The sequence below is a fragment of the Girardinichthys multiradiatus genome, chromosome X (genome assembly GCF_021462225.1).
Source record: "Girardinichthys multiradiatus isolate DD_20200921_A chromosome X, DD_fGirMul_XY1, whole genome shotgun sequence".
NCBI lineage: Eukaryota > Metazoa > Chordata > Actinopteri > Cyprinodontiformes > Goodeidae > Girardinichthys > Girardinichthys multiradiatus.
Window position 1 is genome coordinate 33,962,858 of NC_061817.1, and position 21,665 is coordinate 33,984,522.

The window sequence follows — 21,665 nt, forward strand, 5'->3', positions numbered from 1 at the left end:
AACTCGTGTGGCATTTTATTTGTAAGACAGGCTGATCTGGTTGGTCGCTGCAGAATATTACTGAACGCCTATTGGACGTCACATCCATCTATCTTCTTAAAGGAGAGTTTAGCCCCTCCACCCCCCATCACCTCCAAAAAATTCCCACCCACTTTGTTAAGATTTTTGTTCTGCTTTGCAGGGCATGGCCCATCCATCCCCTCCTCCATTTAAACACAGACCTTAGATCCGTTCACAGTGGGTATGTGTGCTCTCCCAATGCATGGCTCAGGGCCTCAGGGGCTCCTTATATGCTTATATGCTTTGTGCACAAAATGGCTTGAGTTATTACTAATTTAGGTGTAGCTTCTAATCTGAAACTCTTGTTTTTTTGTTTTTTTGTTTTTTTTTTGGTATAACCAGAAAATAATAGTCTGTGGCTGAGAAAGCAAGCAACATGTCTTATGTAAAGCAAGGGCAATTTGAAGAGTTTTTTCTGCAATGTGAAGATATCAATCTCTTTCTCCTAACTGCAGCAACAGGTAACAGAAGAGACTTTAAGTACTGATGCAGCTTTGTTAGCTGCTTCTTGTGTCAACGACACAAAAGTCAACAGCGTAGCGTGAGGTGCTATTAGATTTCCATAGGATGTCAACCTTGATAAGAAGTATCCCACTGTCATGTTATCGTGGTTTTCATACAAAAAGCTAAACTGTATTAGATGACCGTGTTGCTTTTATTTAAATCAAGAAAGCGATTTTCATTCCTGCTGCCACTAAAATAATATATTGTTTATTGGATTATTGTAATTGATTTTGATATTGATTGGCCTGAGATCAGAATTGACGAGTTATGCATTAATCAGCTCTGATTGTTGATCAGCAGGTCACATACAGAAAAAATATATATATTTTTCTTCCTCTATATGAAATGCATCAAAACTAAAAGTTTCATTATTTCAGGACAATATCATCTGTATGCACCAGTTTTTAAGTTTAATAAAAATCTGATAAAGACTAACTTATGTTATTAATGCATACATGGGTATAATCTTGTAGTTGGATTTAAAACTACTACCTCTATATTTACATTTTCATTTTTTCTCTTTTATGTGTCATAGTCTTAATCCTTAGAATAAAAAATCAGCAGGCGAGACCACAAAGAAAACTGCAAATTGGTATAGGCCAAGAAAAGTATGACTGATGCATTTTCAGTAATGATAAATTGGTGTAAGCAAAAACATAAAATAAGCAAAAAAAAAGATTTCACAACATGATTTTCTGTGTTTTCCGTAACCTAAAATATTTCCAAACAGTTGAATTTGTCTTTCTTGTAAGCCAGGAAAAAAACGTAGCAGCCTTATTGTTTCAACCAGCTGACAAGCAGTGATCAGCAACAGGTGGGGCAGGGACAGGGCAACACTACTCCAGACTTCTGCTACTACTGCAGCACTTTCTTGGGCATCTCATAAAGAGGATTTTAAACTGTAGAAATGATATGACACATCTGTCAAACTATGACTGGTTAAAACCTTGGGATAACTTGTAACTGGCTCATGTCTGGCAGCAACTCAGCACTTTTAAATTTCAACATTTTAGATGTTTTTCCAAGATTTTTCACCAAATGTTTGGAACCTTTATAATGTCTTAGTATATGTAATGGACTTGCTGTGTGTGTATAAGACAGATGCAGACAAATCTATGTATGGGACTTTCTGGGTCAAGCAATCTGCACATACAATGTATAGTAAATGAGCCTCATTTTTAAAGACTTTATTTTAAGCAAAAGTGGGTTTAGAATTTTTTTTACAGTATATCCAAACGATATGACTTTTGTCTTTTATAAAATAATAAGACAAGGTCTCTGTATTACTCCTTTTTTTTATCGTTGTCCAGAACAGAGAAAATACTAAAATCTAATTCCATATTTTTCACCCTTCAAATGCATTCCTGTAGGTTGAGACTTTACAACTTTACGACCCATCCTGGAGTGGTTAACTGTATTAAGTTGTGTTTCTAAGTTGGACTAAAGAAATGGTTTCCAAACAATTTAGAAGTCCACCACTAGATGGAACTAGAGTAATGCATTTTAGGCTCAATGCACAACAACAATCGCTCCTGTTCAGCAGCCATTTATAAATATGTTTGTATTGTTTTTGTCAGGAAGGAGCATTAAGATGTTTAGTCAGACACAAATAAAGGAAAAAAGCAGTTTATTGCAACATAATAACAGAAACTGTAGACAAGTGGGAAGAAAATACTGCTGTACTGAGTCAAAACACGTGGATATGCAGTAGCTTACATCTGTACAAAACAAATGAAGAGCAGCACAGGTTTAATCATACTGGAGGAGTTTGTAGTGCTAAAGAATTCAAGCCAGAATGATATGCACTGTCAGAGGAGTTTAACCCAGTTTAAATCAGTCATGCTGTTCAAAGACACTTCTGTATGTATTCTGATGTCAAAACCTTTCACTGTGTTATCTGCATCTATTAAAATGACCCTCACTTCTGTGTTTGCATCCAAGCACCTCATTGTGCTGTTTTGGTTAAGCTTTTGACATACAAATTCAACAAAACAGGACAAATGTGCATTCAAACACAGACAAAGCCGGGGCAAGAATTGGGAAAAAAGGTAGATGGATGCTTCGGAAAAGGTTTGCATGGTTTTTAGATGGATAGATTGATTGAAAGTACCAAGTGTTGATCTGAGAGAACAGAAAATAAAGAAGGGAAACTCTTTCTGCTTCATGTATGAAAATCCACATGTGGTGTCATAACGCTCCTTTTCAAGATGGGAATATGGCAGGAGCAGGGTTTTGTCAACGCAGCATCACCAGGTAAACAGGCTGGAGGAGGCGATTAAGTTGCTGCTCTGGAGCTCCTAGCTGGGAGAGAGCGCAGGGCTGGGTTCAGTGCTGATGTTAACCAAACACTCGCTGGACTTCAGGCTCGCCAGAGACTTGGAGCTTGGTAAGGAGGCCAGAGAGCCACACAGCCCCAGCATGGAGGGAGTGTTGTCTTTTCCTGCAGTGGGAAAACACAGAAAAGCACTATAAAATCCAAGTTACAATCGTGCATAGTTTAAACTGCCTCCACAAAGCAACATACAGTGGGCTCAAGCCTGCCTTTGTGCAAATATAAGCATGCACATGTGCATGGGTGGCTGCAACTACAAGGCTTTTATATAGTGATCTAGGGCGTTCATATGTATTTTTTCCAGAACATGAATATTATTTATGATATGTGAAAAAGTTTCAGAATATTTAACTGAAAACTTTGGCACTGTGTCACAAATGAAGATTTAAATACCATATAATGCATGACATACATTTGGTATAAGTGTAAAGCAGTTTTACCGTCTGAGGGCCAGGCAGCATCTCCATTCTGTCTCCCGTCAGTCTTCTGGGAGTCAGAGTTCAGACTGACTTCAGCAGAAAGTTGCTCCAGACTATCGAAACTCCTCCTTGATGCAAAAGATATCACCATAAGGCATATACGCTAGAATGCACCTGGAGATTTACTTGTACAGTCTCAGCTGTGCATTTTAATATAGCAAAGCAGAGGAATAAATAACTTCAATGAATTCATCCAGCAACAGGGTGTTTTACTGTGCAGAGGAGATTACCCGCGGAATAGCTTGACATCGCCTTGGTTGGTTGTGATGGTGGACCATTGGTTGACGAGTGGGATGGAGAGATCTTTAGCCAAATGGGAGGAATCACAAGGCACGAGGGCAGAGCTGAAGGAACAAAGAGGTATTGCTATGAGAATACAATATTTTTATACTACAGAACCTGTTTTATTTAACCCAAGTTATATACAGTACTTATGAGTTGTAATTATCGTACTTAGATAGCAGCATTTATTTGCTGTTTCTTGATTGTAATTACGGTGTCAATGACGTCTTTGGGACCTGTTCAATTTCTTACAAACATCGCCTGAGAAAAAGAAGAGTAAATGGTTCTAATGGCTCTAATAGCTAACATGCATAAACTCAAACCTTACTATTTATATGACCTAATTACACTTTTTAACACATGCGCTGTGCTGAACGATGCATCTTATGACCATTCCATCCCTAACCCAAGGGCAGTTTTTAATGTGTCCTATTACGACTCGTTAGCGTCTGTTAATTAGCTGTTATTAAGCATTTGAACTGCAGGAACCTTTTCCTGGAATCAGGGTAGTTATCTGGGGCTATTCTTTAACCCTCATCATTTCCACTATGGGATCCAGGGGCAAATCAGTATAACAGTGTAGAAATTTACCCCAGAAAACAGCACTCTTAGGGAGTCTTGGTATCCTCCTTGAACTATAGATTGATTTTTGCAGTGGGATAGTGTTAGATATATATTACTGGTTGAATATTTCGAATGTTACATCATTTCACAGTTAAACTCAGTTATTTTTTCTGTTGACTTAAAATTATTTAGAGTATTTTTGTTTGCAAACACAACATTTTAGGCCAGTCGTTCATTTTAGAAATCACAGTATTTCACAGTAAGTACCTTCAAATATACTAATGAACTCAGCTAAACTCATAAATAACTTAATAAATTAAGCATGGACTTTCACTCTCAGCTGTCCGTTGAGGCAGAGAGGGCAATTTTTCGAAGAAATTTTAACAAACAAGCTTTATGTTCTGAGATACAAATTAAGATAATCTCGTTCCCTGTTGAGCTTCACGGTGGCAGAGTTAGTAGCACTGTGGTCTTGCAGCATGAAAGTTCTGCACTTGAATCCCGGCCTTGTCTTTCTGCATGGAGTTTGCATGTTCTCCCCGTGCATGCATGGGTTCTCTCTGGGCACTCTGGCTTCCTCCCACAGTCAAAAACAAATGACAGTTAGGTAAATTGGTTACGCTAAAATGCCCTTAAGCATAAGTGTGTGTTTATGTGCATGGTTTTATTTCTACGTTGCCCTGTGATAGATAGACTAGCAACCTGTTCAGTGTGTCTGCTTTTAGACACACCACATAGGCATTGATCATTACTGGTCTGTGAGTATTACACATTTCCACAGACTTGGAAGTGTTTTAATTCGGTTTCAGAGCATAACTGTCAGTGTTTGTGGTTGAGGAGGACCCAAGTGTGTGCAGGAAGCAGAGAGGAGGCATGGTTGTGTGTATTTATACAACTTACACCAGTAGTCACAATAAGTTCAACAAAACACCAGAACTCAGGGGAGAGAGCTGTGAAGAAAATCCATAAATATAAGTAGGGAGCAAAGCTGGAGGCACAACCAAAGGAACCTGAAAAAGAGGGCATATAAACCACTGTCTAAACACTGGGGAGTTGAAAACTGAATCCAGAACAGGTGACTCTAATTGAAACAGGCTGTATTTGTGCAGAGAGCTGACAGCTGGAGAGACCAAAGACCACAATGATGCCAAAAGTGACAAACATACTAACAGATGCAAAAACGAAATACAAGAAGTAAATGGATGACAACACACAAGAGAAGACTAACACCAGAATAAGACACGAGCTAAATATTCTATGTATGGGTACAAAAAGTGGAAAAATCACCCTTTTTTGTCAACAGCAGTTGAAAGCGTACACTCTGTTGTCCTACCATGTTCCTTAGAGAAAGAATCGTAAACTTTAAATGTGATTTCTCACAGTTGTGCCTGCAGCTCCAGCACGATGGCCTCCAGCTCCTTCTTCTCCTGCTGGCCCTGCATTGTTAGCTCCTCCACCTTGGCTCTGAGGCGCTTGTTCTCCGTCTCCATGTTCTTCAGCTGTGACTCCCGCAGACGTACCAGCTCCTCCAGATACCCCTACACAACATAAACCGAAATTAGATGAGGAAAAACTGGATAGAAGAAAGCTGAGCTTAGAGGTCACTGAGAGTCACCTTCTGGGCGTAGACGATCTTAAACCTTTGCTCCATCTTGCGGCACTTGTTGCTCCAGCTCTCCTCGTCAGTCACCAGAGGGATGTAGGGATGCTCAGGGACGCTCTCCTCGCTGTTGCTGCTGTCCACGCTTCGGCGGTCATCCTCATCACTCAGGTAGTCATAGCTAGGCAGCAGAAAAGCAGCACCAAACTAAAAACTCATCCTATTTTAAGTGAATTGATCAGCTGGGTGAAACTCACCTCTGAGTGAACTTCAGGTAGGGCGTGTAGTCAATCACAACTGGAGATTTCCCATCCAGAGCTTCTCCCTTCAAGCAAAAACTGCACAAAAGTTGCTATTTTATTGCCAGATTTGTCTCTCTGAAACCCACTTTGGGTGTACATTATTTATCTATTTATAAAGTGTTATAGGCAAATACAGTTCAGTCGACATATTATTAAATAGTATATGAAAAACATATATATTATATTAAAATAATTAACAAGTAAAGAGATGATCAGAGACCATCTTACTAAAGACAGCTTACAAACAGGCAATTAAAATATGTGTTGATTTAAAAAAAAAAATCAGGAGCAGTTATTGAAATACATCAGAAATTTCACCTGAAGTCAATGGCGCTCAGTCCAATCAGCATGCCGGTCAGCACAGTAGCTTCTTCCCTCAACATAATGGCTCCATCATCATAGAACCTCCTGTTGGACAAAGAATCAAGAATTGTTCACTTCAATGCATTGTACTGACTGTTTCTTTTTCTACTAACCTATATGCTCATAGCACATTCCCAAATGTTTTTCTAGAATTTTTGAATTGGACCCCCACTTAGCCTCAAAACCCCCTTCGGATGTTTTTCTATGGGCACGTCCCATTGGGAGGAGACCCCGGGGAAGAACCAGAACTCGCTGGAGAGACTTTAGATACTGTCTGACCGGGGAACACCTTCGGATCACCAGGAAAGTGCTGGGGGATTTCCCCGTGCAGTGGTGATGCCTAAGGGTTCCCTCCTGGACCTGTTGTCCCCATGACCTGACGGCCTGACGGACGGACAGATGGTTGGATGGATATACCTGAGCTAGGTCAACACATCTAACTCGAGCAAATGTATATGAACCAATACCACAATAAACTAATTTATTTTAAAATTATTGTTACCAGCATAGTTAGATGAGAACCAACAGCAATAAATCAGTTTACAAAACCTGTGTTATTTTAAAACAACACTATTGCTGATTTTTTTAGAAATAAAATGTCAGTGTGGAAATTTATTATCTCAATACATTATTGCTATACAATCTTACTCTTAACATTTAAGGTAATTCAGTAAAAAAGTTTGTTTTTCTTTGGTGCAGAGCGTTGCAGACCTGGTTGTTCTGGTGTCCCTCAGAGCAGTGGAAACATATTCAGACAGACGCTTCTCCATCAGAGCCACTCTAATCCACGCTCGACCCTGTGGGACAGCAGAAGAAGTCAGTGGGAACAGAAGGCCCTCTCTCTGAAGCTAACCTCCCCCCCAACAAACACACAGAGCTGTGCACATAAATGTCCTCGCCTTAGCTCGGGATGTGCTGATGTTCTCGATGTTTTCGATGCTGGCGATGCAGTTGTTCTGCACCTTGCTGCATGCCAGCCGAATGTACTCCCAGAAACTGCGCTGTCCATCGGAGCTGAACCAGCTCCCTGAACCTGCTCACAGATTGAAACACAGCAGGGTCTCATTTCTGCTCAGACAACGCACTAAATCAGCAGGATGTCAACATTGACTCTGCTTGACTCTGAATATGTTTTTTCTTCATATGTTACCTGCAGTGTTACCTTTGAAGCGGTGGCTGAGGATGTGCTCTAAAATGGCAGCAAAGTTTATAAACTCCTCTGATGAATCATCTATGGGCTCTGCTGTGTACTTTTCTAGAAGAGTCTTTACAGAAAATCTGAAAAACATGGAGACAAACAAAAAGGAGTTAGAAAAGTGAACTGCAACTTAAAGAGAAAACATTTAGGTTTTAAGGGTTTTGTACATCAAGTCCGTGCAGCAGAGCGCTGTACTGTACTAAAGCAGACAAATGTAGTACTGTATCTAAACAACGGCAGGCAGAAGGGCTTTTTCTTTCTTTTTTTTTGGGAACCAAGCCATCTTATCATACTGAGGTCACCCCAATTGTCCTGTGTGCTTGCACAAAGCACCCCCTTCAATGCTTCGGCTTTGTTATCATGAAAACAACACAATTAACCCCCTGTCTGTTCCATCTTGCTGCGCTTCCAGGTCCTTTTGGGTCTTGTCTCTCTGAGGGACCGGCCAGCATCAAAGCATGATCAAATAATTCCCTCCCCCTCATCTATACATTGTGGCGTGATCTATATAGGGCAGCTGCAGCAGCTTTGGTTTGGCTTTTTGACCTCACATGCTTGCCCTTCTGCACCACAGGAGGACTGCTATGCAGCGTGCACGATAGCTGGCACCCAGGCACGGGCTAGGGCTGACTGCCTCCGCTTCAATGGGTAACACGAGCATCACAGAGGGCAAGACTGCCCTGGCAGTGGGGAGTACCTCCATAGCCAGGGGAAAGACTACCGTGTCCTTAGGCAACTCCTCCATCTTCAGGGGAGTGACCACCACCTCCATGGGAGATTCCACCATCCAAAGGCAAAAGACGACTGTGGCTCTGGGACGGGCCAGCTTCAGCCGGGGAACCACCACCACCTCCTTCCGCAAAGCGCTGACGTCCAAGCGCAGGAACACCTAGATGGAGAGGGAACCCGACCCGAGGGCGAAGACACCCAAAGCAGCCAAGCAGTCCAAAAAAGACTCTAACAATGAGTGGAAAACTACATTCTCATCAAGCAAGACCTCCTTCACCAAAGGCAGGGTTTCGTTCCTGAGGACAAACTTGTTCATCTCCTGGGGAAAATCCTCGTTTTCCTGGAGCAAAACCATTGTAACTTTAGGCAGCAACAGCATAACGGTGGCTAAAACTTCGGTGACACGGGGGGAGACCACAAGCTCTTTCATGACTATTACCTTTACCTATGGGACCAAGTCTGTGTCTGTTGTCAAGACCACCCTCATCAGGGGCAAAGAAAGGCACAGCAACATCTACTGGAATTTTCACACTTGAATCCTGCACACAAATAAAAGCTCATGGATGTGTCTGTGTGGTCAGTTTTAGAAGGTCAGTAGTCACGATGAGCTGCTATGTTTGGGATAAATTTTAACTCATTTTAATTTTCATTGCTGCATAATAAAAAAGGGGAAATTCTCTATAAAAAAGTAAAAAAGGAGACCAATGAGACCTATGAAGCGTACAGAGGATATTATGCAAATGTGACAGTGATGCAATGAGGCTTTATGGTGTTGAGCTCAGCAGGGAGGGGAAGTGTGAACAGATGTAATGTGATATGTGTGGCGACATGAGAACAATTCTCCCGTTCTGTGCAGCCATCAATGTGTCCACATGATCGGTAGGAGTTCTGTGCATTCCAAGGAGTCTTTCATGCATTCCCATGATTAGGCTGCAAACTGTATTCCCAGCAAAACTGTAAAAGTGTATTAATGTGATAGTGCATATAAAGATACCTCTAAACTGTGCTTTGCCTGATTGTTCCTGATTTTTCGTGTGTAGTTTCTACGTCCCTAAAAAAGAAGAAAATAAAGCGTTGCTTGATGTTGGAAGTTGAACGTTAATCACCATGTCAAGAGAGATGCAATCGAAGCCTTAGATCCAGATCAGTTAACACAGTTAACATCAACACAGTCAGTCTTCATTCTATAAAAAGTGCAGCTGATTTTACATATGGTGCATAGAGCTGTGCACACAGGGGACGTCTTACAATCAGAGGCTGTAGGGAACAATGGCTCAGAAGAAAATGATGTCACCGCGGACTGTCCTGTTTTCAACAATGTGTCCTTCAACCGTCCGGTGTCGTCGTGTCAAAGTGACAATCGCCCCACTGTCCGAGTGCCCCCAGATAGGCTGCATCCACCTACGACTGCCTCTGTCCATTCACTGGACACATGGGTGGTATGTGGCCTTCCAAGGCCCACGTAGAGCAGCTCAACGGAGGCATTATACCACACGGGGGTCGCACAGTCCATGTTTAGCATTCTGGTCTTCTCTCGATCACAGCTGATGTTACTATTATCTCTGAGGGCTCACGGAGCAGGGTGTGCTGCATGAGTGTGCGATGCTCGAAGTCAAGTGAGTCCCGAACCCCACCGTTGAATCTGGGTCAGGAACACAAGCTTCACCTCAATGGGCAACACCAGTTTCACAGAGGGGAAGACAGCCTTAACGGTGGGCAACACCACCATAAAGAGGGGAAAGACCAAGCTGGCCATGGGGAACTCCTCCATCACCCGAGGCAGGAGCACAACATCTCTGGGCTCCTCCACCATCACCAGTGGAAAGACCAAGATCTCAATGGGCAGCGCCTCCTTCAGCAGGGGCACCACCACCACGTCTTTTCGGAAAGCCCTCTTCCCAAAACGCAAGACAAAGACGATCTAGATGAAAAAGAGCCACATTCAGGGGTGGGGGGACAAGAAGTCACAAGAAAACAGCACCATGAAAGAGAACATTTGGATACAACACTGTCTACACAGGGTCTATTCCAACCAAGGGCGAAAACTGGATTAAATTTACTTTTAGGGTTTTGACTTTGGTCCCTCATGCCGGAGTTATCAAGGACACAGGTCAGTAGCATTTAAATCCTGTTGGACGATGACTACTCTACTTTTTAAATGAGTTTTAGAGATCAATAGTGTTTCTGCAAAAGTGATCCATATTAAGCAATGAGTTATAATCCCAGCTGGGAGTAAGAGCAACCACTATGTTACAGCAGGGGTTCAGTCATCACATTTGCACTTCTAAAAATATGTATCTTCAGGCTGCAGAAAACCTCAGTTAGATCACAGGATTTTCCAAAGACAAATAAACCATCTTTTTAAAATGTATAACCATCAAAACGCTCCATATATTCTCTGTGTACATGTTCTTTATCAGTCAGAAACCTCCATGTTTCACACGCCACTACCAATTAATGGTTAAAATTCCCAAAGTAAGCTTCTAAAAGACGCTCTTCCTGAACTGAATAGTCATTGGAATTGTTATCTCAAGATTTCAGCAGATAGATGGGAATTTACTGATGCACTTTGATCTAAAGGGAGCTTTAAAAATGCAAAGGGTGTGAGTGGAGCAGCAACATGCTCTTGGTACGATTTGACACTGAAAAACAACTGCACAACTTTCTGACAAGCTTCTTTTGTGCCCCCTTCTTGCTCTACCCTGGATCTCTGCCAATCTCCACTCAGCGCTGTCTAAACGCCCTGTTGTTCTCTCTTTCTCACCTATCCACTGTACTTACAGAAACGAGTTTGAGCCACAACAGCATACAAAGACACCAAGACTGCATTTATCAACAGTGACAGCTAACCCAAATACAGAAAGTTTTGCATCGACGCTGACTTCTTTTTCTTCCCACAAATACTTCCCTGACTCCTTTCTCCTTCTCTCTCTTCTTGTATTCTTTCTCTCCCTTCAGTCCTGGCCTAACCAGCAGGATCAGATGACACTGGCAAACTCAACGCTAGCAGCAGCTGCACCAAAGGAAACACCCTTTCTGGCACTGGACTGGAACAAAAAGTCAAGATTTGCTCTCTCGTAGTTTGGGTCAAATCCAAATAGCAAAGCAGGTTCTCTTTTTCACAATTCCCCTCTGTAAAGAAGCGTCAAAGCAAAGTGTTTCATGGTCAGCGGAGGTGCAGACGGATCAGGGAGTAAGATGGACAGTGAGGGTGTTTGATTAAGAGATAATAAGTGTGTGAATCAGATCGGTTTACAGGAGAGGAATATAAGTGTGAGAGTAGCTCCATAGTAAGTGGATCAGCTGATGATTTGTCCCAAAATGTACTGAAACCTCTGCTGTAATTATAGATACTTGATAGAAGTAGGAATGATTAAGGAATCATGAAACATGCTAAAGAAAAGTTGCACATTATAACAAGCACATGCAAATTTGAATAATTGTTGACGCATTTTGACAGAGAAAGGTGGAATAATGCACAAAATGATGCAAAGCTGCACGTCCCACCTGCATAAACGTGAATTTTTGTGTTTACAACAGCGGATTTTTATCATATTCTGTAAAATCACACCTCAGAAGAGCAGGTCATGTCTTTTCCCTCCCTGAGCCTTTTGTAACTCTTCCCATCACCTTTCTCACTCATCGTATTTATTCCTTCTCAGGTTCTCAGTGTCCACAGCAACACTCATCCTGCAGTCACCGACCACCACGGAGAGGCTAAAAGCAACAAATCAGTCAATTTGAAACCCAACAGTACAGGATGTGTACACTATCATCATTGCTTATTGAAAAACGTTTGATCAAATTAGGCTCAGATTGGCTTATTCTTGCATGTCAAATTTTCACTCTCTCCGGGAAGCCTCAGCTGAGTTAAAGTTTAAAAAAAACTGTTGCTACTGGCAACTGGACATGCTACACCATGTTATTTCTCCAATTTCAAAACTGCCACCACAGATTCAAGCCAGGAAGAAACACTCCTATTTAAAATCCCATCATCATTCATAGCTTTCATCTTGTTTATTACACGATGAATGGTGCAGAACTGTTCCCTGAAATGATGCAAATATTTGCTCAAGCTTCCAGGTTTCCCTTCCCTATACGCATGCGCCCTCTGTTGTAAATGTATCTCTGATTAAAGCAGCCTCAGCTCGCTGAAACACTGAGCTGAGATCAGTTATATAGGACTCTGACAAGAAACTTTAAAAAGAAAAACAAGAATTTTTTCCTCCTAAGGCGAAACTGAAACCGTGTTTTTTCCCCAACAAATTAAGAAATGAAAGGGTTAATCTTTTACCACTGAGAAAATAGACTTTTTACAATTATACACACATACATCAGGATAAAAGGAAGGCTTGGCATGCTGCACTAATGAAAAGCACTAACATCATTTAGCTCACGTAGTCAGCCAGGTATCTGTGTCTGGATTCTGGATAACTTATCAGAAGAACGCCCAGGCTGCCGTGATGACCAGCCAAAGGGGCTGCTGCTCATTCAGCATCTACCCCCATTAAGGCTACACGGTCATGTAACGACTACTCATGTCAACTCAGAGTGGGCTAGAAAGGTCAGAAATGTGATGGAAGAGAAGATCGGACAGAAACAGAGAAGCAACCTGGAGGAAAATCTCCTTTAAAGTGAACTTAATCATTAAAAGAAATGAGGAAAATAAAGAATTTGGAGTGAGCATTACTGATAGAAAGTATTTTGAGAATTATTTCTGTCTCGTCTTGTGTGTGATTAAACTGCTTCAATGATTAAAAGTGTCTTAGCATGGTCAGGGCAAACTGAATCTGTGTTTGTGGTTCCTCAGTAATCTTTGTGTTGAAAGTCCAGTGTGAGATTGTTTTGTTATTTTCTTTGCAGGCATGCTCTGCTTTGTGTTGTGTGTTGTGGCTCAGTGTATCTCACTTTAATGCAAAAAGGACCATAAAAAAAAATAAAAATGCTTGACTGTGTGTCTACCTGAGAGTCTGGATGTTTTTTCTTAGCTTCTCTTTTTGGGTAAAGTTGGATGTGATGAAAGAAAAAGAAGGGGGAGTTAAGAATATGCATGATGGTGCTTTGCTTTGCAGAATGATGCGCTTTGTAAATAAATCCCCATCTATTCTAATTTCCAAAAATGTTCCCAATGATATGACAGGCATACAACAAAAATTTTATATATATTTCTAAAAAAATAGATAAATCAGTAAAATAATTATTTAGATATTTTATATTGATGTAATAAAGTATTTTTTGGATTTGATTTTTTTTTTTTTTTGTACATTTTATCAAGTTGCAACCACAAACTTCAATATTAGGACATCATGTGAAAGGTCAACACAAAATAGAGCAAAGTTTTGAAGAGGAAAACAGATAATACATTTATTTACAAATTAAAACACAAATGATGTGGTGCGCTTTGGTATGCAGCCCCCTTTTCTAATACACAATAAATCAGATCCAGAGCAAACAATTACATTCAGAATTCCCCTAATTTACAAATAGAGTCAAAGTGTGTGAACTTCAATCTCAGTATAAACCCAGCTGTTGTTAGAGAACATTAGTGAACAAACAATATCATGAAGACCAAAGAGTACGGCAGATATATCAGGAAGAAAGTTGTTTAAAGAAGATTATAAAACAAAACCATCCCACAGAGCTCTGTTTAATCCATCATCTCAACATGGAAAGAGGATGGACCAACTGCAAATCCAACAGGAAATGGCAATCCACCATAACTGTGAAGTCTTCTTTTGTAGACCATTAAGCAGAAAAGCAGCCAAGAGACTGTGGTAACTCTGGAGGAGCTAAGATTCAGAGCTCAGGTGGGATCTGTCAACAACAGAATGTTGAGCCATGTACTCCATAAATATGCCCTTTAAGTGAAAAAAAACTAGAAAAACGTTACATGAAGGGGACAACGCAAGCCTTTGGAAGAAGGCTGAACACAAAATACCCAACATGAAACAGAGTGATGGCAGCATAATGCTGCAGGGATACCCTTCTTGAGGAGAGACAGGGAAGATGGTTGATGTGAAGCTAAATACAAATGGTAGTAAATATAAATGCACACACGTTATGTGCTATTGTCTGTTGGTCTGTTACATAAAATCCCCAATAAAATACATTGAAGGTTGTAAGTCTAAAGTAATAAAATGTCAAGAGGTTCAAGAGATGTGAATACTTTTGCACTGTCCCTTTGCACTGTCCATTACATTGAGAGCTCATATTTCTCATTTTTTTAGCTTCCCTTCATTGGCTCCCTGTTAAATCCAGAATAGAATTTAAAATTCTCCTCCTCACATATAAAGCCCTTAATGATCTAGCTCCATCATACATCAGAGATCTGATTGTTCCATATGTTCCTAACAGAGCACTTCGTTCTCAGACTGCAGGTTTACTAGTGGTTCCTAGAGTCTCTAGAAGTAGAATGGGAGGCAGATCCTTTAGTTATCAGGCTCCTCTCCTGTGGAACCAGCTCCCAGTTTTGGTCAGTGAGGCAGACACCCTGTCTACTTTTAAGGCTAGGCTTAAAACTTACCTTTTTGATAAAGCTTATAGTTAGAGTGGCTTAGGTTATCCTGAGCTATCTTCCTTACTTTTTACCTCCATCTTCCTCCATCCCTGTTGGATGGAGTAAGGGGGAGTCAGGTTTAGCCTAAACCGGCTCAGTTATGGTTGAGGTGCAAACACACCCTCCATTTCTGCTACCTGTATGACCCCCTCTTTTTTCCAATGGTTATGGTTAATCTGACAGAGAGAGGTATCCCAATTGTTGTGGTTTTTAGTATAACAATGACCATCAGTGGGCTCTAGATGGACAAACTGTCTACTTTTAAGGCTGGGCTTAAAACATTCCTTTTTAATAAAGCTTATAGTTAGAGTGGCTTAGGTTATCCTGAGCTATCTGTGTAGTTATGCTGCTATAGGCTTAGGGTGCTGGAGGACATAATGACCACTTTCACCCTCTTCGCTACATTCCTAGAAGCTACACCTGGACTGGCTCTGTGTCTACCTGTGACACCTTTCTGGAGAGGGGCATCGTCCAAGCTTCTGCTGGAAACAACTTAATGCTCACCCTCTACCAATGATCCACATGGCCCTGTCTTTCAGCGTTTAACCCTTTCTCTCTCCTAGACATGGAAATTGACTGATCTTTTACTGTGACTAACTCTATGTGCTCTCTTTCAGACTCTAACCTTGAAAACTGGCTCAGAGTTTATCTGTTCTTTCTTTCTAGGTGAAACGACTAAAGGAGCTACATCCATTAACATTTACTTTTCCTTCCCATAGAAAGTACTCCTGGATCAGTGCTTCTTTGTTCTCTTTGTGTCTCTGCTCTGTTCTCTCAAACCCCCAGTCTGTCATGGCAGATGGCCGCTCACAATGAGCCTGGTTCTGCTGGAGGTTTCTTCCTGTTAAAAGGGAGTTTTTCCTCTCCACTGTCGCTACATGCATGCTCAGTATGAGGGATTGCTGCAAAGTCAACGCCAGTGACTGTCCACTGTCTCTACATGCTCATCCAGGAGGAGTGAATGCTACAAGTCACTGACTGGATGTAATCTGCTGGGTTTCCTTAGACAGAAAAACATTTTATCCAATTTGAATAAATAACTGAATCTGACTGCACTGTTCAATGGTTAGGATTAATTGGAATCTATGTACCTGACTTTGTGAAGTGTCTTGAGACGACGTGTGTTGTGAATTGGCGCTATATAAATAAACTGAATTGAATTGAATTGACAATTGGAAAATTACTGATTGTTGGAGGCATTTACTCACCACTTAGAGGCCTAGTTTTGTCCAATCAGAATTTTAAAAATCAAATATAACTGTGCTGGGCATTTAGTGTATTAGATTTACTGAAACATATCTTTTAAAAAAGCTTTATCCATATTAATACTTGAACACTGGCCCAAAAATGGCTTTTCATTTTCAACATATAGCAGAAGTAGTGCAACAGAAGTCCTCTTAACTAAAACATTTCCAGTCCCAACCTCTCTGAGCACTGTAGAGGTCATTAACTCCTAGACTGCACACCTCTCAGTCAATGCCTGCTCTCACTGGGGTGGATGAAACAGGATGGAGGCCCTCTGATGTGGGGAGGAGCCCTTGCAAAGCTCCCAATGCCCTTGTCCTGTTCAGCTGTCAGTGGCAGGCTGGTGCATTTCTTCCTTCTGGCTTATAATGACATCATTTTAGAAAGGCTTTTGACAGGTGACCGGACATTTGAAACCATGTCAACTAAATACATTATAAAATATAAAAACAGAAAGGCATATGAATTAATAATGAAGTTTTGACATAATATAATTTAAAATATTTTTATATTCTCCTTTTAATGGCAGTTATTTGTAAAGGTGAAAACACACCTGCCTCCTCCTCATCTTTTCTTTTCTGTAGACTGAAATAAGTCCATTATTCTGAAGGTTATAATTTATTCATCTTTTTTTCCAAACAACGTTTAAAAATCACTCTCAGTGTAATATAATTGAGTGGGCATCATGCAGAAGAGATGCTCAGAAATAAACAAGGAGCCTCGATCAGGTCGTGATGTATACCTGCAGACCGTGATGAGGTTCTTTCGCTCCACCGCGACACTCCGAACAGACGCCTTCTTCGATGTCAGACCCATAGCCATTGCTGTCTGAACGCAGCCTGACTCCATCCAGCGGGGGACCCGACCCGGGACCTCTTCGGGATCCGCACCCAGGCCGGGACCTCTTCCTTCGCCGGGCCTGCGTCCTTCCAGCACCCGGTGTCCTCTGCGGGGGGAGCCGCGGATGATGATGCTGCTGCTGATGCGGATCTACGGAGGAGACGGGTGGACGGAAGGTACCAGTGGAAAGTTAGAATTGATGCCATATATGAGTTCCGGTCAATCCCTTCACAGTAAAACACATTTTCGAATTATAGTACTGTAATCCATATGCAAGAACCTGACTTTTTATAACTTACTCTTTCCGGATTTATTAAGCGCATGACAAATATTAAACAATTACCATCGGCACGTATTTTGATTAGCTAAATGTACAGTTTACTCTACAGTAAAAATAAAACGGTTCATTTCCCTATTAAGCACGCTGTGTCAGACTCGTATTTATAAAAAAATAAATAAAACTGCAAACGTTTACTTATTTTGTAAGGGTTTTACATATTCTCTTTAAATACATCTCCTTAAAAGTCGGTCAGTAAGTGTTTGAGGCGCATACATGGTCTAATTTAGAGGAGTATTTCAGTCTCTGCATGGCTTCACCAATTTGCTTAGTCGTGCTGTACATCAATTTCAGGGCCAATTTATGCCTGATGGTGACGCATTCGTTTATTGGTGCTTGGAGTGGACCTTACTGTGCTGGCTCCTGTTTCTCCACCTGCTGTTTGAGAACTGAACATATTCTCAGTGGGGTTAAGATCTGGATAGTCTCTCAACAACGGGTTCTAACTTTCAGTGGTCTGATCTTATAACCACTTTGGCTTCAAGTTAACTCATGACTTGGTGCTCTTTCATGGTGAAAAATACTCCGAAAATCTCCCAATTGTTCAAAGAGGACTTTTTGATCACACTATAATCCTGGACGTGTTCTTGCACCAGTCTTCTGTTGTCCATCCTTGTACTTTCTCCAGAATTTCGATTTGTTCTGTGACGTTTTTCTTGAACATAGTTTTTTTCTTTGCTGCCCTTTTTACGCCCCGGTGGAGCTTTGACTCACTGTAATTGCAAAAGCAATATTCCCCTGCTGGCAATGCAATGCAAGCTCTGAACTGCAACGTGATTCTGTTGTCCAGAGGCTTTAGCACTCGCTAGATAGTATTTCAGGTCCTGATTACTTTTTTTCAATTATTGAGCATCTCACTTTGAGGATCCTGATAAGTTAGAAAGCGGGTGTAATAATCTTAGCAGTAATTTCCTGTTAGATAATCTATATTACATAAGTAAAAAAAGAATGACTTCTTTATGAAAGGGGAATATAAACAAAAATGTTTCCAATTACTATGCTTAATAGTTAATAATAACAATGTATAACTATTTAACGTATATATTTAGACAAGATAAATCACAACATCAAACTGCGTTGTAGTATGAAATGCAAAACAAAATTGGAGCAAAAAAATATTCAGAGGGGGAGAAAAAATTATGTGTTCTCCAAAACAGCAGAGGGCGCTGTGACCACAGAGGACAGTAACATAGCTCTTTGCAAGATGGCGGAATCAGAGGAGGCCAAAGCACCTTCTTGTACGTTTCTGTTTAAAAAATCAACCAAAAAATTCTCCGGACGGAAAAGAAAAGCAAGTGGCAGTGACAAAGGTAATTATCTCTACGTTTTATAGCGTTTAACGTGTTTTTAAGTAATGAATACAGAGTATTTTGTAGCTTTTGACGTCAGTTTCAAATTCTAAACAAAATAGACAGTGGTTGTGTTCGTTTGCTATTTGGTTTTAACAGTCCTTGCCATGTTTGATGTGAGCCTTTCTATATCTTTACATTTAAATATTTTTGGTAAATTATGTAGGATGTTTGTGCTGCATTCAAGTTTGTACGTAATTTAGACCTCTGGGTCATATTTAGGCACATTTTACTGCTCACTAGCTAGTTGATACTTTTTATGACCAACGCAATTGTATTTTATTAGCTTTAAGTAAATGTTTTATACTCATCCGCCCTCCTCTCTGTCCTAGACAGTAACAGTGACGAGGACCAGAGCGCTGTGGTCAGGAGAGAAAAGAAAGATGCCCGGGTCAACCCCATGATTCAGAGGGTACATAACAATACATAAATGCATCTTCTGATAATGTCTAACTAAATATCGACACAAACATGATTTTATTTTATTTTTCCAGACGAAAAAAGTGGAGAAAGATGCTGTATCTTCCAGTGAAAGTGAAGATGGCAAGGAAGACAAGATCACAGTTTCTTATAAGTCTTCACGATCGGCGGTAAGTTGAAACCACGTTTTATGCGGCCTTCCTGGGAGTAAAAAACGAATTGGTCCCGGGTTCGAGTCCGGACCCCGAAGACCTGTGCTACATGTCTTCCCCATCTCTCCACACACGTATAGTAAACATGTAGAGCTGCGCAATACATCACCTTTTTATTTTTGCAATATCAATATAGCAAAGAACTACTTGAATTGCAATAAATATTATTATATAATTATTCACACACCACACATTCATCCTGTGGGGAGTCTTGTTTTAATGCAACAGAAAATGTTTTAGAGGGTTAAGATATGTCATTTAGAAACTGCAACCCAGCTGTTTCACTGCTGAAGCAACATTTTGAATTCAAGCATATCGTTAGGTTGGAAAAAAATAAATGAACAGAATAATGTTTTTCAAATAGCCCAATCTGGGGTGTATGATTGCAGTGAACTCAAAGCTGAAAGTAATTAACACTGTTAAATGACACCATCATTATTGCACATTTTGCAATTTGTCGTAATGTCGTAAAGCCCTAATGTTGCACCTATTTGGACAGACCACCATTTTTCAAGTCCATACAACCAAATTTGTTTTTCATGCTAGCAAGGGAAATTGTAACTTTCTTTTGCCAGCTGATTGGCAGTGCACAGCAACTGGTGGAGGGAGCATCACAATCTCATTGAAAGTACTTGAAACCATATAAACAGTCGGTAAACCTTGGTACCAATAAACTGCCCATGCCTAATTTCTTTCTCCTGCTTCCAAATTGTATCAGATGTGCTGTTGTGAATATGCTCATCAGACCTATAGGGGCTAATCAGGATGTAAAATGTAATTCTTTCTGCCTTTTTATATAATTTTGTTAAAACAAAGAAACCAGAGGGACCCGAGGACATGGGTGCAACTGCTACATATCAGCTGGACACAGAGAGAGACAAGGACGCCCAGGCGATTTTTGAGAGGAGTCAGAAAATCCAAGAGGTAGAAAGCTAATGTTATATATATAACTACTTTAACAAAGTTTATACTTTTTTGTTGTTTAAAGAGTTATAGAATATTAAAAAATTTTCCCTTTTCCCTCTTTTAAAAGGAGCTAACAGGTAAAGATGATGATAAAATATACCGTGGCATCAATAACTACCAGAAATTCATCAAGCCTAAAGACACCACAATGGGCAATGCCTCTTCTGGTATGGTCAGGTAAGGCCATAAATATTTTAAAGCTTGTTATAAAACTAAAAAACATTTGCACAACCCAGAAATCTACTAGAATGACTACAGGACACAAGAACTGACCTAAATAACTGGAGACCTTAAAAGCTCCCCTATAAGCAATTATTTCAGTGATGTTGCTTTTTAAGGTACAAGGAATTAAATAGATCATAAATAGGATTTAAAAATATTTTCTTTGTGTAGTGATCCTTAAATATAATCTTTGCAACAGAAAAGGGCCAATCAGAGCCCCTGAACACCTGAGAGCCACAGTCCGGTGGGACTACCAGCCAGATATCTGCAAGGATTACAAGGAGACTGGTTTCTGTGGTTTTGGAGGTTTGTTCAAAATTCTAAGTTATCTAAAACTTTAGTATGATATCTTTATAATCCACTTGCATGTTTAACGTTCCCATCTATTGTTTTTTTTAAGACAGCTGCAAGTTTCTTCACGACAGATCAGACTACAAACATGGCTGGCAGATTGAGAGGGAACTGGAAGAGGGCAGATATGGAGGAAATGGTGAATTTATTAAGTCTTTTCATAATCTATCATTTGTAGACTTCAGCATTTTTTAACTTGTTTTTTCATCAAGATGATGAGAATTATGAGGTGAGCAGTGATGATGAGGATTTGCCCTTTAAGTGCTTCATCTGCCGGGATACTTTTAAGAATCCCATCATCACAAAGTGAGTCCCCCCAACATGCTTTTCCTTCACTCTGTAATGCTGTTTTTGTTGGGGCGTGCTAACCAGTTATCTGTGTTCCAGGTGCAGGCACTATTTCTGTGAAAGCTGTGCTCTTCAGCATTATCGTAAGTCGAAACGGTGCTACGTGTGCAACACTCAAACCAACGGAGTCTTTAACCCTGCAAAAGGTAGGCAAATTCTGCAGAAAGTAAGACAGGCAGGTTACAAATCAATGTATTGAAATACAGCCTGACATGATTTTCTGTTCCTTTATTCCAGAGCTGATTGCAAAGATGGAGAAGCACAATGCTGCAACAGACCAGCCTCCATCAGATGAGGAAGATTAGCATCATATGAACTCTTTAAACCCTTGCTCTGTGTTTGTCTATGTAAGTTTTCAATAAATATTTTTTTGAAGCTTTACAGCTTGTTTTTTAATGAATGTGGT

The 21,665-nt window shown here is 40.5% G+C and overlaps 2 protein-coding genes and 1 long non-coding RNA gene across 5 annotated transcripts; 2 read left to right on the plus strand and 1 right to left on the minus strand.

The window, feature by feature from the left end:
* Positions 1-2,174: 2,174 nt before the first annotated feature.
* LOC124862805 (RUN domain-containing protein 3A-like) lies at positions 2,175-17,204 on the minus strand. Of its 2 annotated transcripts, none has more exons than XM_047356936.1 (11): positions 16,957-17,204; positions 7,649-7,764; positions 7,386-7,519; positions 7,198-7,283; positions 6,442-6,531; positions 6,079-6,159; positions 5,837-6,002; positions 5,602-5,759; positions 3,606-3,719; positions 3,337-3,443; positions 2,175-3,004 (listed from the first exon to the last, which is right to left on the minus strand). In XM_047356936.1, exons 1-11 carry the CDS (start codon positions 17,061-17,063, stop codon positions 2,862-2,864), a joined length of 1,302 nt encoding a protein of 433 aa, XP_047212892.1. In that variant the 5' UTR covers positions 17,064-17,204; the 3' UTR covers positions 2,175-2,861. The 2 variants fall into 2 exon arrangements, with proteins under 2 accessions (XP_047212892.1, XP_047212891.1); XM_047356935.1 differs by having other exon boundaries at positions 7,637-7,764.
* LOC124862809 lies at positions 7,776-13,374 on the plus strand. Of its 2 annotated transcripts, none has more exons than XR_007037018.1 (2): positions 7,776-9,003; positions 11,372-13,374. It is a non-coding gene; the product is annotated as an uncharacterized LOC124862809 (long non-coding RNA). The 2 variants fall into 2 exon arrangements; XR_007037017.1 differs by lacking the exon at positions 7,776-9,003 and adding an exon at positions 10,347-10,523.
* Positions 17,205-18,540: 1,336 nt separating the features above from the next.
* On the plus strand, positions 18,541-21,640 carry LOC124862808 (E3 ubiquitin-protein ligase RNF113A-like). Its single transcript, XM_047356944.1, has 10 exons — positions 18,541-18,701; positions 19,073-19,152; positions 19,235-19,330; positions 20,189-20,296; positions 20,406-20,515; positions 20,760-20,866; positions 20,961-21,050; positions 21,124-21,217; positions 21,299-21,405; positions 21,497-21,640. The coding sequence occupies exons 1-10, from the start codon at positions 18,596-18,598 to the stop codon at positions 21,562-21,564; spliced, it is 966 nt and encodes a 321-aa protein (XP_047212900.1). The 5' UTR covers positions 18,541-18,595; the 3' UTR covers positions 21,565-21,640.
* The last annotated feature ends 25 nt before the right edge of the window (positions 21,641-21,665 follow it).

Excerpts from the sequence above, each read along its gene's own strand:
- LOC124862805 (XM_047356935.1), bottom strand. The coding sequence starts at position 17,063 with ATGGAGTCAGGCTGCGTTCAGACAGCAATGGCTATGGGTCTGACATCG. Across the intron at positions 7,765-16,956 it reads AACCTCATCACGGTCTGCAG|ATTTTCTGTAAAGACTCTTC; the intron begins GTATACATCACG and ends CATGTTTTTCAG. Across the intron at positions 3,005-3,336 it reads TGCTGCCTGGCCCTCAGACG|GAAAAGACAACACTCCCTCC; the intron begins GTAAAACTGCTT and ends TTCCCACTGCAG.
- LOC124862808 (XM_047356944.1), top strand. The coding sequence starts at position 18,596 with ATGGCGGAATCAGAGGAGGCCAAAGCACCTTCTTGTACGTTTCTGTTT. Across the intron at positions 19,331-20,188 it reads ATAAGTCTTCACGATCGGCG|AAACCAGAGGGACCCGAGGA; the intron begins GTAAGTTGAAAC and ends GTTAAAACAAAG. Across the intron at positions 21,218-21,298 it reads AAGAATCCCATCATCACAAA|GTGCAGGCACTATTTCTGTG; the intron begins GTGAGTCCCCCC and ends TCTGTGTTCCAG.